Raw genomic sequence first — 15,179 nt, forward strand, 5'->3', positions numbered from 1 at the left:
TGTAGAACTCCTGCAAAGAAGCCTTACCTAAAAGCCAATTAGTGCTGATTAATTTGTGTAGGCAGGCTTGGTAATCGTGCGAGCTGCCGTCCCTCTGCCCTTGCACCAGCCCGAGCCCCCTGAGACCCTCACACGTGGGGACAGGGGGGTCGGTGACCCAAGGGGCCCTGGCTGGTGAGCACCCCGGTGGTCTCCCTGCCCGCGGGACCCCTCCTGTGGCTGTGGAGCTGGGACATCCTGGGTGGGCTGCTTGCTGGAAGCACCCTTGTGCTCACAAACCCGCTGTCCTGGTGCTCCTGGGTCGATGCTCGCCCACACAGCCCAGTTCTCCCAGTTCATGCAGCCCAGTTCCCCCAGTTGGTGCAGCCCAGTTCCCCCAGTCGCTCTCGGAAGCCTCCCGCAGCTGCTGGGCGAGGCGGGCACGGGCTGCATTGAGCGCTGCCCCTGCGGTTCCCTTTCTCCCTCCGAAAACATTTCCTTTGGCGCCAGCTCCTGGCCTGGGGCTCGACAAATTACGGAGGAGTCGTCCCCGAGAGCCCAAAATAGAAACCGAGCGGGAGCCGGGACCCGGGCCAGGACCGGGGCTGCCGCTCCCTGCCCGCGCCTCGGGGATCGGGGAGGTCCGGGGGGATCCGGGGGGGAGTTCAGGGGGATCCGGGGGCTGCAGGACGGGAGGACGGGGGCTGGGGGCCGGTACCGGGGCTGCCCCTCTGCTCCCGTCGGTAACAACACCCGGGGGTACCTCGGAGGGGGGGTACGGGGCTGGGCTGGGGGGAGCCGGGCTCAGCCCGTCGGGGACGGGGGCAGCGCGGGGCTGCGTCCCGGCTCGGCTCAGCCCGGCCCGGTTCAGCCCAGCCCGGCCCGGCCCGGCTCGGTTCGGCCCCGTGCGCTCCGCCCCCCCGCGGGCGGCCCCAGACCGGGGCGGCCCCGCCCGAGCCTCGCTGCGGAGCCGGGGCCGGAGCCGGGACCGGGAGCGGCGGCGGAGCGAGGTGCGCGCAGCGCTCGGGGCGCGGGGACCTGGGGAGCCCCGCGGGGAGCAGGGGGGGGACAGCGCCGGGCCGGGGGCTTGGCGGGGGTCGGGGCTCACCGGCACGGGGGGGGCGCAGCGCTGGGGTGGGGATCCTGGGCGCTGGGAGGAGGCGGGCTCGGGGGGGTTCCCAGCTCGGGGGGGTCCCCAGGAGCTGCCCTGGGCAGCGGCGCGACCCGAGGGGGCGAACGGCCCCGGCCCCTCCAGAAAAAGGGACGAAGTTGGCTCCGCTCGCCGTGCAGCTCGGTGTTAAACATTTATCCGGGGAGGGGGGGTTGCAGGCAGCTGGGTAATGTCTCAGGAGCAGGGGCGCATTCCTAAAGCATGAGCGCGCCGCTGCCCCAGCGCACGGCGGCCCCCGGAGCCTCCCCGGAGCCCCCCGAGCCTTGGCCGGCCCTGGGCGGCTCTGCGCCCCCTGCCCCTGCCTCCAGGCGCCGTGGGGGGGTCCCGGCTGTTTCAGCGCACCTGGGGCTCTCCCCTGCTAGCTGCGGGCACTGGGCTGACTGCGCGCCTTCAGCTGCTCCTGCCAGCCTCGGTGTCTGCAAGGAAACGCTCTTCCGAGTGGAGAAGGAGCCAAATTGCTCTCTGCCAACATCCTACCCGGGGCGTGGAACCCGCCTCGCCTGGCTGCCTGCAGTTTGCACTGGGGAGGCCCACGGACACGGAGGGTTAGGAAGGTGTTAGCAGATGTTGGCTGGCACCAGGGCAGTGGCTGTGAGGCACTGCGCTGCTCCGGGCATCTGCTCGGGATGGGGCACCAAAGCTTTCAGTGGGGTCCCGGTGCTGCTGTGCGCTGGGGAAGGCTGGCTCTTGGTGGGGGATGCGGGATGGCCACCGTAGGATGTGCTGTGGGGAAGGAGGTGAGGACAGGAGGCAGACAGACACCAGACAGAGCCCAAGGTGGGAAGGAGGAGGGCTCGCTGCCACCTCGGCTCACCGGGGGCTGTTCCTTGCTGCCTGCTCCTGCTGTGCCACGTATTTTGCTCGTATTGCTTTCAGTGTGTCCGACTAAAATAAAATACAATCGGTAACTTTACTAGTTCAGCAGCAATACGTAAAAAGTTAGCTCGCCTTCTTTAGCCCAATGATGCAAAAAAGTCCAAAGTCTGTGGCTGTTGTCCTGAAGGCAGAACCGTGAGCTTTGTCTCAGAGCTTCTGTGCACGTGTGCTGTATTCACTGCTGCAGGAGTGGGCATCCTGCTCTCACTTCCCTCGGTGCCATCGTGAGACAGAAGGTGTTTAAGTTAATTACAGGAAGACTCCTTGCTCCTGTTAGTGCTTGTACGATGTGTTGATTTCTGGGTATCCGCACACAAGCTGCCAGCCCTGCAAAAGAAGCCGTGTGGGATTTGCTGGGCAGTAAGCCCAGGGGGTCCTGGCTGGCACCGGAGGAGCTCTGCTGCTCTAAGGGCTGGAGGGGGCAGAGGGGGGAGCCGTGTGCTCTGCGGCGTTTCTCCCTGGCAGCAGCGAGCAGCAGGCACAAGGCTTCCCACAAACACAAGCACTCGGGGTTTCGGGACCGAGATACGCCCAGGAGCTCAGAGCGGGGCCTCACTGCCATGGTGTTTCACTTTGGCACTGCCTTCCAGCTTCCCTTCCAGCTGGTGGATTGGTTTTCTGCTGCTGTTTAAGAATCCCCCAGATACCCGAGCCAGGAATTTGTCCGGTGCTGTGGGACTCGCTGCGGGTGATACGGGCACCAGCTGCGTCCCCCTGCTGTTGTCCCCAAACTCCTTCAGTCCCCTTGGAATGATTTTAGCTTCGGGGCCGGCAGGAGCCGTGAAAAACTCTTGTGAGGCTCCTTGCTTTGCTGTCGCAGAGCTGCACACAACAGCTCAGTGGGGTGGGAGCCTCCCCCCTGATGGGGTTTTTGGGGTTGCTGCCACCAGCCCTGGCCCCATTGGGCTCCAGCAGCACCAGCACCACCCCGCGCCTGCCCAAAAGCGGCTCCTGTTTGCCTCCCTCCTGGGGGCCTGTCCTGATGTGCCCTCGCCTGGCGCGTTTGGGGCTGTGGCAGCAGCCCTTTGCACACACAAAGCCATGTTTAGAAGTGGAGACAGCCTGTCCTCGGCTGCTCGGGGTGGAAAACCTTGTTTGTGTTCCCTGCTTGTGTTTCGTGCTCTCTGGGTGCCGCGAGCTCCCTTGGATCTCGTCTGCGTTACGGGTTGCACTGCCTGGGCCGAGGGCCTGTGCTTTGGGGGATTTGAAACCCAGCTGAATTCCTCGTGAATATTTTAGCCTTGAACCTGGTTTGTGTTGCAATTAGCTCGGCTCCTTCCCAAGCAGAAGTTAAATCAAAACAGTCTGAGTACCCAGGATGCCTGAGGACCCAGGGCACTGTTGTTTGTTAAACCGCCGCCAGTTCAGCAGGAGCTGAAGACACAGCAAGGCCGAGTGGACGGAAACCTATCTCGGGCCCTTCGAAGGCTCCGTTTCCTCCCGTAATGCTGGGGGGGCCCTGGGGCCACAGGAGCCGGGCCCTTGGCTTCCCCCTCTGGCTGCAAGCTCTGCAGTTTTGGGGATGTAGTGAACTCGGTGCCTGAAGTGGCAGGGTCCAAATGATGGTGCTGAGCATTTCGTGAGCCCCTGGTCCTAGAGGCTCCAGGACTGCTGGGCCGCTGCTGGCCCCAGGTGAGGGGGGCTGCAGAGCGGGGCCAGCCCTGCCGTGGGGAGCTCCGGGTGTCCCCGCGAAGGTCCGGTGCCTTCTTCAAAGCCTTAACGCCTCCCTCTGCCATTTCCTGAGATCCCATAACAGAAACTAGACGAAAGATGCATCCTGCTGCAGAGGAATTCCCCGTTTCCTGCTCAGCAGGAACTTCGCTTTTTTGAGGCATGAGGCTGGGGGGAGGCTGATCACGTAACAGCTGTGCCCGAGCCCTCGCTGGTTTTGTGACGATGACTTCAGAATAGCTGCTTGGAAGATGGAGCCGAGCAATTTTGTTTCGGTTTGCAATTTCTTGGCTTGCCGGAGGTGCTGCCCGTTTGGGGACGGGCTGGGTGACCCCTGGCAGTCAGCTGGGTCAGTGCTGCTCGGCACCGGGTGCAGGCAGGCAGATGCTGCTGTGTTTCATGCACCCCGTGGAGGAGCACAAGGTGCCTGAATTGAGGTACCCACAGCGCTGTTCCCGCTGCACCCTTGGGTGCTGCGTGTGCCAGGCTCGCTGTGGCTGTGGGCAGGCAGCAGCCCTCGCAGGGACCCCCGGGTGTTACTGGGAGAAGAGTTCAAAATCTTCCCAGCCTCCTCCCGCCCTCCCTTTGGAGGCCGGCCTCGCATTAGCAATGGGCTATTTCTGGGCTGCTCGGCTGAGTAATGGAATGAGTTGTGCGGAGATTTTGGGCGGGTCAGGGCCTCTGCCCCGTGAGTCACCCACGGGCAGGGCTCGAGGCGCTGCTGGGCCCCCCCCCCTGCTCAGGGTGGGTGCCGGCCCCAAACCCAGCCCTGTCCCCATCAGCTCCTGCTGGGGGCTGTGGGAATGGGCTGGGCTGAGCCAGCAGCCCCCAGCACGCCGCGTGGCTCCATGCAGATCAGATCTCAGGTCTGATATCCCGCGGGCTCGGCACGGGCAGACCTCGTCTCCCTGTCTGGACGCGGGCTGCCTGCCTCTGCTGCTGTTCTCTGTTCCCTGTGCTGCAGATGCGTCTCCCCCTGCCTTGTGCTGAGTAGGTACCAGCGCTTCCCGCAGCACCTTTCCTTCTCCATCCCTCTGAGGTGCGGAATCGCAAAGCACCAAATCCCATTTTGCTGTGGGGAAGGGCATTTCCTGGTGGATCTTTTTGCCCACGAGCTTTCCTTTGCCTGTGCTGCGGAGATGGTGGCAGGGGAGCGGATGGGCCTTTGCCCAGACGAGAAGGATGGTTTGCAACAGGGGTGATGCATTTCTTGTGTCCCAAGCCCCCCTCCCTGAGGGCAGGAGACTGCTCCAGCCCTGGCTCCATACTCAGACGTGGTGCCTCCTCATGGTGCCCCCCCCAGCTTTTTGGATGAGACCTTTGCCTCCCGCTCGGTCTGCAGGAGCTGAGGTGGTGCTGAGCCCTAGGGGGGTTGTGGGAGGCTGCGGAGTGGGGCACAGCCCTGGGAGGTGTCCGTGGGGCAGAGGCAGCTTGGCGGTGACCTGCCAAGCGTGCAGATAAGAGGAGCTCTCCTCAGCCTGCTTTGAAATGCAAGTCAGCCGCAGTGTCTAATTTCTTAATCCCTCGCTTGCAGCTAATTACAATGCAGCCTCGCTCGTGTTTTTCTCTTTTCCTTCCTTTATGCCGGGGCAGGGTGTGTGTGTAATCGCCCTGGGAGTCGCCAGCTTCTCTCACAGGAGCCGTTTGTGTGCTGGGCTCCGGCTGAGCGCAGCACTGGGCATTGCCAGGATCCCGAGCAGGCTCTGGGGGAGCGGTGGCAGCTCCGAGCCGTGGGTGTACGGCTGCTGAATCCCCCCAGCACCTCCACAAACACCTCCTTTCCAGGGCTGCCACACCTTTCTGGTGAGCTGCAGCCTCCCCAGCCCGCAGAGCAGCGCGTGCCCTCCCAGGGATTAAACCGTGAGCTGTCATCGTGCGCCTTGCCCTGGATTCCTGCAGGGATGGAGGAGTAATGGTGTCACAAGGGGGCCTAAGAAATAGGTCGGGCTCCAGACCGAGGTTTCTGGGGCCTGGAGGTGTCAGAGGGCTGCTGGGTCCCCCTGCTGCTCCATCAGGGTTCAGGGCAGGCGTTTCCTGGCATCCTGCTGGGTCATTCCCAGCTTCGGTTGTGGTCGCAGTCCCTAACTCAGGGATGCGAGGTGTGCTCTTACGGGGGAGCAGCCATTTCGCTGGGGGCAGAGGGCAGCCGGCTTGGCTGGGGGGCTCGGCTCTGCTCGCTGAGCCGTGGCTGGCAGCGTCCCCTGCCCCGGTGCCAGCTCCTGGCCGGGTGGCAAAGGCTCCTTTGTGACAAGGCTGGGAAGGGGCCAGCCCAGCGCCCGGTGCCAGGCGCAGGTTGGGCTCACTCAGGGCCCCAAAAGCTCAGTTTGGCGCGCTCCTGCCACCGAGCTGATTATTTCGGAGCCAGTGAGCATGCCCGGGTGACACCCTGAAGAATTTATAATCTGAAAATAAAGCCAGAGGGTGTGTGTGACTGAGGTCAGCACACAGCCCATGTGCCCGGGCTGGGGACATAGCGAGAAAACTCAGCTGGGGGAGCTGGTGGCTGGGGCTGGGCAGCCACCCTCTGCAGTGCTACGGGGTGAAAGGGGCTCGTCCCGGTACGGTGTTTTTGCAGGGGGTCCCCAAATGCAGCCTCTGCACCACTCACGGAGGCTGGGCCACTGCACGCAGCGCTCCTCACGGTGCTGGGTGTAAATGTGGGGCTGCTTCCAGCTGCACTGCTCCCTGCAGTGCCTGCGGGCTGCTCTCCTGCTGCCCTGGAAGCTGCTCACACCGAGGTGTGCCGTTGTGCCTGGTCCTGTGCTCCCTGGGGCAGCTGCACGAGAGACCCCGGGGTGTTGGGGCCAGGAGGCAGCGGGTGCACGGGTTGCCTGTGGCCATGGCCCTGCTCACCCGTCCCCTCCCGGTCCCACAGCGATGGCAGCCATCAGGAAGAAGCTGGTGATCGTGGGAGACGGTGCCTGCGGGAAGACGTGCCTGCTGATCGTGTTCAGCAAGGACCAGTTCCCCGAGGTCTATGTGCCGACGGTGTTCGAGAACTACATCGCTGACATCGAGGTCGATGGGAAGCAGGTGAGGGGCACCGGAGCTGGTCCCATCCCCCTGTTCCCGTGGCTCTGTGGGGTGGGTGGTAAAGGAGTGAGGTTCGGGTGGCTCCGATGCTCCCTGCACCAGCAGTGCTTGGGAGGGAGCCCTGCAGCTCCTGGGTTTCTGGGTCACCCCGAACCTGCCCCAGTTTGAGGAGGACCCTGGTTACAGCTGAGGGAGATAAAGTGCTGCTCCGGGCCCCACAGCCTGCCTGCAGGGTCTGCGAGCTGCTGAGCCACGTCCCTCTGCCCCACAGGTGGAGCTGGCGCTGTGGGACACGGCCGGACAGGAGGACTACGACAGACTGCGGCCCCTCTCGTACCCAGACACGGACGTGATTCTCATGTGCTTTTCTATCGACAGCCCGGATAGCCTCGGTAGGGCCCAGGGAAAGAGGGGGAACGTGGGGTCCTGCAGAGCTGGGTGCTGCTGGCTGAGCCCCTGCCGCCACCCTGAGCTCCGTGCCATTGTGTTTGGGTGTTTGGGGGTGTCAGGTCTCCCCACTGCCCCCCTGGTTTTATGTATGCTCCGAGAAGATGCTGGGAATGCACGGGGTTGGGGAGCATGGGGAGGGCACAGCTTGGGCTGGGACCGCGCTGCTGCGCACCCCAACGCCCCTTGGCTAAGGGGGTGTGTGCTGCCTCCCGCAGAGAACATCCCGGAGAAGTGGACCCCGGAGGTGAAGCACTTCTGCCCCAACGTGCCCATCATCCTGGTGGGGAACAAGAAGGACCTGCGGAATGATGAGCACACACGGCGGGAGCTGGCGAAGATGAAGCAGGTGGGGAACGTGTGTCCTGTCGGGGGGTCCTGGCTTTGGGGTGTGCAAGGGGCTGGGGTATGGGGCCCCACCTCCCTGGGGTTCCCTCCTGCAGCACCCGGTCCAGGCGCTGGGGGATGCCCCGCCGGCCGTCGCCGTGCTTCTCGCTGCTGTCATCGGGCGATGTTCCCAAACCTCCTTTCCGATGCCGTGCAGGAGCCCGTGAAGCCAGAGGAGGGAAGAGACATGGCCAACCGCATCAACGCCTTCGGCTACCTCGAGTGCTCGGCCAAGACGAAGGAGGGCGTGCGGGAAGTCTTCGAGATGGCCACCCGCGCGGGGCTGCAGGTCAGGAAGAACAAGAAGCGCAGGGGCTGCCCGCTGCTGTGAGCGGCCGGCCTGCGAGGCGGGCACAGCCCCGAGCAGCGTCCGGACACCGCAGCCAGAGCTCATCCCACCCGAGAGCTGCCCCAGGTAGGCGGGCAGCCCCGTGCCCTGCTGGGGGGACAATGCCTTCAGCTCGGCAGCTCCGTGGTGCCCCATTTTACAGCCATCCCCCCAGCTTCACCTGTGCCCTGCGCTGGGCAGGGCTCGCGGCCTGGGGGCTGCTGGCCGCCCCCCCACGGCTTGTGGCCACAGCCTGCTCGGGCCCTCTGCCCCTGCATGGGACGGTCCCACTGGGGTTTTATAGGGACTTCAGCCCTGTCTGGGCAGAGCAACGCCACGAGGAGCCGGAGCCAGGCCCAGTTGCTGCCAGAAGTGCCCCCCCAGGGCCCGGTGCCGGGGCAGGGCCTTGTCCAGCCACCTCTGAGGCTGAATCGCTACGGACTTAGCACCAGTAAATTGAACTGTGTAATTGGGAGAATAAATGCAAAGTGGTATTTCAGTAATGGCAGCGCTGCTTCCATGGCCTCATGCGGGCCGTCCTTGCTGGGCTTGGTCCATGCCCCTCGTGCCCCCCAGGACTGACACCAGCACTCTCAGTGTTTTCTCTGTTTATTCGGGGAAAGAAAGTTGTGCGCCCGCACACCGCCCAGCTTGGGGGCCAGGCGAGAGCAGTCAAAGGCAATTGGCTTTCTTTGGCTGTATCAAAAAATGATTAAAACCAAATAAAATTGGTCCGTGGTCCCACTCTGCAAAGGGGGGGGGTGGTCCTCAGCCCTGTGGTCTGGGTCAGGCTCGCAGCTGGCAGCCGCAGTCACCTCTCCCCTGCCACAGGGACCCCGGGCAGGGCCCAGCACACACAGCCTGGGCTCTGCAGGGATGCGTGGGGAGCCCGGGGGGGACCCAAGGACAAAGTGGGGGGAGCAGGAGGCTGCTGCAGCCAGGGGCCAGGTCGGGGTCGCAGGAGCTCCGTGGGGCTGCTCCCGCTGAGGGGTTTTCCTTTGGGGAAGCCCCATGGGTCAGCAGCGTGCGGAGCTCCTGAAGGACGGCCCGTGAAACCCGGGGGTACCTGGCTGCTAAGTGCTGAGGTGCAGGGAGTTGAGGTGGGCCGCGAGGCTGTCCTCCTCGGGGGTCTCCTCCTCGAAGGGGTAACCCGTGTAGCCGCCCTTCTCCTTGCAGTACCTGAGGAACCTGGCGGGCACAGCAAGGGCTGAGCACGGCCCCGCGCCCGGCCCTGAGCAGCAGCAGCAGGGGGCAGCTGGGGGTAGGCTCACCTGTGCCAGTGGGGATCCGTGCTGAGGACGACTGGGTTGCCCACCACTATTAGCAGAGCCTTGGCCCTGGTGAGGGCCACGTTGAGTCTCTGGAGAAGGGAACAAGAGCGAGGGCTTCACCCTGCAGCAGCACCTCCCGGTACCGGGCTCTGGGGCTGCTCCTGGCTGCAGGCAGCGGGGAACCGAGGGGGCTGCTCGGGGGGGCACAGTACCTTGGGGTTCTTGAGGAAGCCCAGGTTGAAGGTCTGGTCGAGCTGGAAGTACTCGCTGCAGCTGCGCACGGTGGAGATGAGGATGACACGGCGCTCCTGGCCCTGGAACTCCTCCACGGAGCCCACCTAGGGCAGGTGGGGGTGAGCGGCTGCTGGGGCACCGCTGCCTCCCCCCAGCCGCACATGGGAACCCCCCAGGCTGAGCTGCACCGGGGCTGGGCCCCTCTCTACCTTCAGCTTCCTGATGTCCGGCAGCGCCCTCAGGACGGGGTCGTGGGTGGTGATGGCTTTCTGGATTTTCTCCACCTGCAGAGGCACGCGGTACGCTGCAGCAGCATTTTTTTGGGGGGGATGCACCACCTCCCGCTGCCGCCTGCCCCTCACCTGCTTCCTGTAGGGAGCGATGATGCCGATCTCCTTGGGCGAGATGGTGGGGCAGCCCCGCTTGCCCTGGCTCTGCAGCAGCTTCTTGAGGTATTGGACCAGGATCTCGATCTCAGCCGTGTTGAAGAAAGAGGGGCTCTTGGCTTCTCTCTGGTCTTCCCCGCAGACGCCGTGGAAGATGATGGGGAAGCCCTGGGGGTGCAGAGACTTGGGGTCAGCGGGGCTGCAGCTCGGGGGCTCCTCCCAGCCCCTGCCCTGGCGCCCCCCTCACTTTTTTGGGAAGCTCATCCCAGGCACAGTAGAAGTTGCGAATATCAAACTCGTCGCCCTCGCAGGCCTTCAGCTCACTGTCGTAGAAGAGCTCATTGGGGATCCTGAGGATGGCCTCGTGGGACCTGGGAGAGGTAGGACAAGCGTGCAGGGGGTGGCCCCGATGCTCTCCCCGGGCACTGTGTGAGGTTTGCCCCATCTCCCGCACAGGCTGGGGCACCCCTGGGAAGGGGAGCTGGAGTGCGGGGCAGCTCCCCGTCCCGGCCCCACTCTCGCTCCATCCCCACCTGTAGTTCCAGAGCAGTTTGGTGACGAACTGCGAGTTGTAGCCATCGCTCGACTTCTTGTACAGCGCGTTGTGCAGCATCAGCCTCTCCAGCAGCGAGGTGCCTGCGCACACCAGACCCGTGGCTCCCCGCCGTGCCGCTCGGGCACCGGCATCGCTCCCACCCCTGCCCTCGCTCACCCAAGCCGTGCTCCGTGGCCAGCGGCGACCTCAGGACGGGGCCCAGCTGCTGGGGGTCTCCTGCCAGCACCAGCTGCCCCCCGTTGGGGTTGCTCTCCGGGTCCATGGCAGTCAGGAGGCCTGGGCGGAGGGAGCTCAGCGCTGGCTGTGGGGTGGGGAAGGGAAGGGGGGAGCCTGGGGGCCGTGATGCCGACCCGGGAGCCACTCACCAGCGATAGCGACCACGCTCTCCGGCTCTACCGCGTGGCCGCACTCGTCGATGAAGACGTGGGAGAAATAGCGTGGGGGAAAGTTGGCCGATGCCAGCCTGGGGAAAGGCAGCGTGAGGCTGCGTGAGTGGTGCTGCCTGCCTGGCCAGCCTTCCTCCCATCACCATCACCATCACCCTCCCTGGGGCTGCCCCGCTCTCCTGCATCCCCTCCCTGTTGCACCCCAGCAGGGAAGCCCCTCATGGCCCAGACATGAGGCCACCTCCAGGGACGTGGGGACTCTGACCTTCCCGCTGTCACCAGCGTGGTGATGATGATCTGGTAGCGCCCCAGGAACTCCTTGCTGGGGTACACGTAGCAGTCCTGCTCGTCGTCCCTGTTACAGCAGGGCTGGAACAGGGGGGGTTAGGTGGGAGCTCCCTCCCCTGGGGCTGCCAGCCCGGTCACACCAGGGGGGTGCTGGGCAGAGGGGCACGGACCTACCCTGATTTCTGTAGGCACCTCCCGGTAGCTCCTGGAGCTGGCCATGATCCTGTAGACGTAGCGGGGGGCGATGTCCGTGATGAGGCGCTGGCACAGCAGGTCGGCGGCGCTGTTGGAAGGGGCGCAGGCCAAGATCCGGGCGTCCTTGAAGCACGACCACACCTAGGTGGGGAGGAGGGGGTGAAGGCGCTGAGCCCCACAGGGCCGGCAGCGATGCCGTGAGCTGGTCCTGGGCCCTGGCCGCTCACCTGCTTGATGGCCTCCACCAGGGTGACTGTCTTGCCAGTCCCAGGAGGCCCAAAGATGAGGTATGGGGCCGGCCTGGACATCCCCGTCACGATGTTCATCACGGCTCTGCGCTGCTCCTCGTTCTTCTGCAGCTTGCTGTCGAACCAGCTGTGGGAGCCGAGGCTGAGCGTGCTGGGTCCCCGTCCCCCTGTCCCATCCTGTCCTGTCCCCATGGGGCAGCTGGCCCCAGGCACGGGGACTCACCGGGGCTGGTAGGGGCCCGAGATGAGAGACTTGTTGCAGGAGGCAGAGGGGAAGAGGAGGCTGGCCAAGCCCTGCTGCATGGACAAGGCTGCAGCCCGGTGCTGGACCTGCAGCGGCAGGCGGCTGAAGGTGAAGGTCACGTCGAACTTCAGCTTATTCACAAACTTGCTCTTTAACCTGGGAAGGAGCGGCGTGAGCCAGGCGCGGGGGACGCTGCCCCACGGCCTCCCCTGCCCTTCCCAACCCGCGCCCGGCCTTTGGCACCGAGCGGGGCTGCCGGGGCCCCGCCAGCCCAGCTGGGAACGGACACCACTCACTTGGAGGAGAAGCCCAGCCTGACCTTCTCCAGCTCCACGTCGTGCACGTAGCCCTTGTACTGGACGAGCGGGGAGCTGTCCCGCTCGCTGCTCAGGCTGACGAAGAGGTGGTCGCCCCTCAGCACGGACGGGCGGTTCTCAGCCACACCGGGCACCTGCACCAAGCGGCCAACATGATGCCAGCGTGCCGCCAGGGCCACCCCGAGCCCCTGGCCACCCCCGAGCCTCTGGGGGCTGCCGCAGCAGCTGTCCCTACTCACATCGAGGACCAGCAGCTCCCTGTCCTGCACCATGGTCACCTCCTGCATGTCGTAGCGGCGGATGTCCACCTCCATCTGGATCTCCTCCAGGTGCAGCAGCAGCTGGAACTTCTGCTGGTAGTTCCCAGCGTGTAGCGGTGCCTCCAGCAGCGACCTGGGGGCCAGTGCAGGGGGTGTCACCGTGCCCCATGCGGCCCCGTAGGACGCAGGGGCAGCAGAGGGGACATGCACAGGCCAGGGAGGCATTGCCCCTGCCCGTCGGCACTCACAGCATCTTAACCCAGCTGGAGGCAGGGTCGGTCTTGGGTCCGAGCTTGATTGTCTCCTTGAGGCTCTTTGGGTACGGGTAGCTGTTCAGTGGGATTTCTTTCTCCAGCTCGTTTTTCAGGGAGCTGGGTAGAGGAGAGAGCGGTGCTGTGGGGACAGCCAGGCTGTGTTCCCCTCAGCGCTGTGACCACCCATGGCCCTGGCAAGTCACCAGCGCTGTCCCCAGCCACTGCCCAGGGACAAAAACACCATCACAGAAAGCCGGGTCCCTATGAACTGAGCCTTGCCCCAGCCAAGGGAAGAGCCAGGGCCCACCCCATACCTGACGGGGGGCACACCCTCCTCGGTGATGACCGTGACGGGGCGCTGGAGGTTGGCCTGGTAAGGCTCGAAGGACGACGTGGGCCCCAGCTCCTTGGCCAGCTGGCTCTGAGCGATGGCAGCAACGGAGCGCCCGATACTGAAGAACTCGCCCGACTCCTTGGCGAAGTCGAACACCACCACGGCACGGAAGAACCCGTTGTACTTGGTCAGGCACCGCACCTGGATGGGGTGTGTGCCGCCTGCGAGGAGGGGAGAGCTGGGGACCGGCGTCCTGCGTCCCCTCCCAGGGCCGTGCACCGAGCAGGGGCTGGGGCCATACCTGGCTGCAGCAGCAGGGGCTCGCCCTGCGTCACCCCGTGCTGGTCCAGGAAGGAGAATTCCCGCAGGCGGCGGAGAGAGTGGCAGTTACGCAGCCTCACGGCCTCTGTGCCCTGGTTCTTCACCTGGATGGTGACCGTGCGGGGCTGGCCGAGTGTCACATCGAAGCGGATTTGCCCGTTGGCCCGGTCATGTTCTGAGACAATCTCTACCCCGTGCTTCCCACGGATGAACTCGGCCCTACGGGAAGAGCGGGGTCAGGTGCCCCTGGCTGGGGCAGGGGTACCCAGGTCCCCGTGGGCAGCCACGGGCAGGGTGCCGGGGGTCCTACCACTTCTTGGCACGGCTCGGTGACACTTGCGGGCCGGTGCTGGGCTGCTGGCCTGAGGCAGCGGGTGCAGATGTCTCTACATTGGTTCTGGGTCTGCGGTACTGGTCTGCCACCACCACTCGCTTCTTCCCCTGCGAGGAGCAGCGAGCATCAGCGTGGTGCCGGGCACAGGCCCCCAGTGCGTGCCCGGGTCCTGCCGGGGGCTGGGGGCTCCTGTTGAGCCCATTCCTAGGGCTGTGGGAGCTGCGGCACGGCCCCAGCCCAGGCCCTCCCTCACCTTCTTGAAGTGCACGGACTCCCCGTGCACCTGAGCCTGGTGGGTCACCCTCAGGGCGTACAAGATGCAAGAGAAACTGGGCATCTTTGTGTCAGTCCTGCACACAGAAGAGAGAGAAGGTTTCAAGTGGAGACGAGAAGGGCTGGGCACTGGGGAGCTGGGAGGTGCGGGGAGGAAGGGGGTGAAGCCGGGCCCCTCACCCCAGACATTCCCTCTGTTTTGGGGGATGGAAGGAGAGGGAAAAGGACCGGGGTTTTTCCACCGGCCCCCCAGATGTAGCAAACCCTCTGTCCCCGCAGGCTGCTCGGGCAGCACCGCGCTGTGCCACGACACCACACGGCTTCCTGGCCCCTGTCTGTGCAGGGGCGGCCCCGGCCCCGGATCCTCGGCAGCGGGGGCTGCCCAGGGGGCACCTGCATGGACGGGGGGGGCTCCCCGGCTGCGGCGCCCCCCGCAGCTCCTCCCGCAGCGCAGCGAACGCTGGTGAACGGCGGGGACATTGCCCTGGGGCCAGCGGGCGAGGAGGGGGCGTGCGGTGCCCCGGCCGTGCTCGGGGGGCTACGGGGGGGTCCCCGCAGCCGGGATCGTCCGGGGGGAGGCGGAGGGGAGCGGGGGCACGGGGCCGGTGAACGGAGCGGTCCCCAGGGGGAGCGGCCGCCCGGGAGAGCCGGGCCCCGGCGCTTTGGGGTTTGGGGCTCCGGGATCCCCCTCTCCGGGGGCTCGGCAGCGCTGGGGGCTCCGTCCAGCCCCCCCCGGGGGGGGGGTCCCGGCGCTCACCTGGCGCGGAACTCGCCGCCGTAGATGGTGCGCAGCGCGTCCCGGCGGTTCTCCTGCTCCCGGCCCGTGTCCCGCAGGAATTGCACGAACTGCTCCCCGCAGCGCCTCGCCTCCGCCACGCTGAACCGCGGCATGGCCGAGCCGAGCCGGGACGTGCCGAGCCGAGCCGGGATGTGCTGAGCCCTGGGACGTGCCGAGCTGAGCCGGGACGTGCCGGGCTGGGGCTGGCTCCGCAGGGAGAAACGAAAGCGAAAGGGGCTGAGCCCCACGGGCCCGCCCGCTTGGGACCGGGGCCGGGCCGTGGGGGCGCTGCCCCCGCCCAGGGCCTCTCCGCCGCCCCCCCCGGGCCCGGCCTCGACCCCGATCCCGACCCCTGGTCCCACATCCCCCGCCCGGCCCCCCGATGGGGGGGGTCCCGGGGCTGAGCCCCCGCCGCAGCCGCCGGGAGCGGGGGGCAGCGGCAATGCCGGGGCCGGGCCAGCCCTGCGGGCGCCCCGTCGGGCAGGGGGGGGCAGCCGGGGTCGCTGCCAGAGCTCCGAGGGCAGGGGCAGCGCCCAGGTGCGCGGCATCACTCGAGCCAACGACGGGGGGAGAGCTCCCAGGGCTCCCGCAGCTGCTCTGTATAAATA

The 15,179-nt window shown here is 65.9% G+C and overlaps 2 protein-coding genes across 3 annotated transcripts; one reads left to right on the forward strand and one right to left on the reverse strand.

Moving 5' to 3' along the window:
- Positions 1 to 596: 596 nt before the first annotated feature.
- Positions 597 to 8,391, forward strand: RHOC (ras homolog family member C). Of its 2 annotated transcripts, none has more exons than XM_027444923.3 (5): positions 597 to 620; positions 6,573 to 6,730; positions 7,002 to 7,122; positions 7,396 to 7,526; positions 7,722 to 8,391. In XM_027444923.3, exons 2-5 carry the CDS (start codon positions 6,575 to 6,577, stop codon positions 7,893 to 7,895), a joined length of 582 nt encoding a protein of 193 aa, XP_027300724.1. In that variant the 5' UTR covers positions 597 to 620; positions 6,573 to 6,574; the 3' UTR covers positions 7,896 to 8,391. The 2 variants fall into 2 exon arrangements, with proteins under 2 accessions (XP_027300724.1, XP_038024267.1); XM_038168339.2 differs by lacking the exon at positions 597 to 620 and adding an exon at positions 840 to 989.
- A 92-nt stretch (positions 8,392 to 8,483) lies between these two features.
- On the reverse strand, positions 8,484 to 15,082 carry MOV10 (Mov10 RNA helicase). Its single transcript, XM_027444915.3, has 21 exons — positions 14,551 to 15,082; positions 13,774 to 13,870; positions 13,497 to 13,627; positions 13,167 to 13,405; positions 12,846 to 13,086; positions 12,526 to 12,648; positions 12,257 to 12,410; positions 11,997 to 12,151; positions 11,680 to 11,856; positions 11,436 to 11,583; positions 11,188 to 11,349; positions 10,991 to 11,094; positions 10,705 to 10,802; positions 10,496 to 10,615; positions 10,317 to 10,419; positions 10,031 to 10,154; positions 9,760 to 9,951; positions 9,607 to 9,681; positions 9,376 to 9,501; positions 9,164 to 9,252; positions 8,484 to 9,080 (listed from the first exon to the last, which is right to left on the reverse strand). Exons 1-21 carry the CDS (start codon positions 14,682 to 14,684, stop codon positions 8,966 to 8,968), a joined length of 2,907 nt encoding a protein of 968 aa, XP_027300716.3. The 5' UTR covers positions 14,685 to 15,082; the 3' UTR covers positions 8,484 to 8,965.
- Between the last annotated feature and the right edge of the window lie 97 nt (positions 15,083 to 15,179).

The sequence above is a fragment of the Anas platyrhynchos genome, chromosome 27 (assembly GCF_047663525.1).
Source record: "Anas platyrhynchos isolate ZD024472 breed Pekin duck chromosome 27, IASCAAS_PekinDuck_T2T, whole genome shotgun sequence".
Taxonomy (NCBI): domain Eukaryota; kingdom Metazoa; phylum Chordata; class Aves; order Anseriformes; family Anatidae; genus Anas; species Anas platyrhynchos.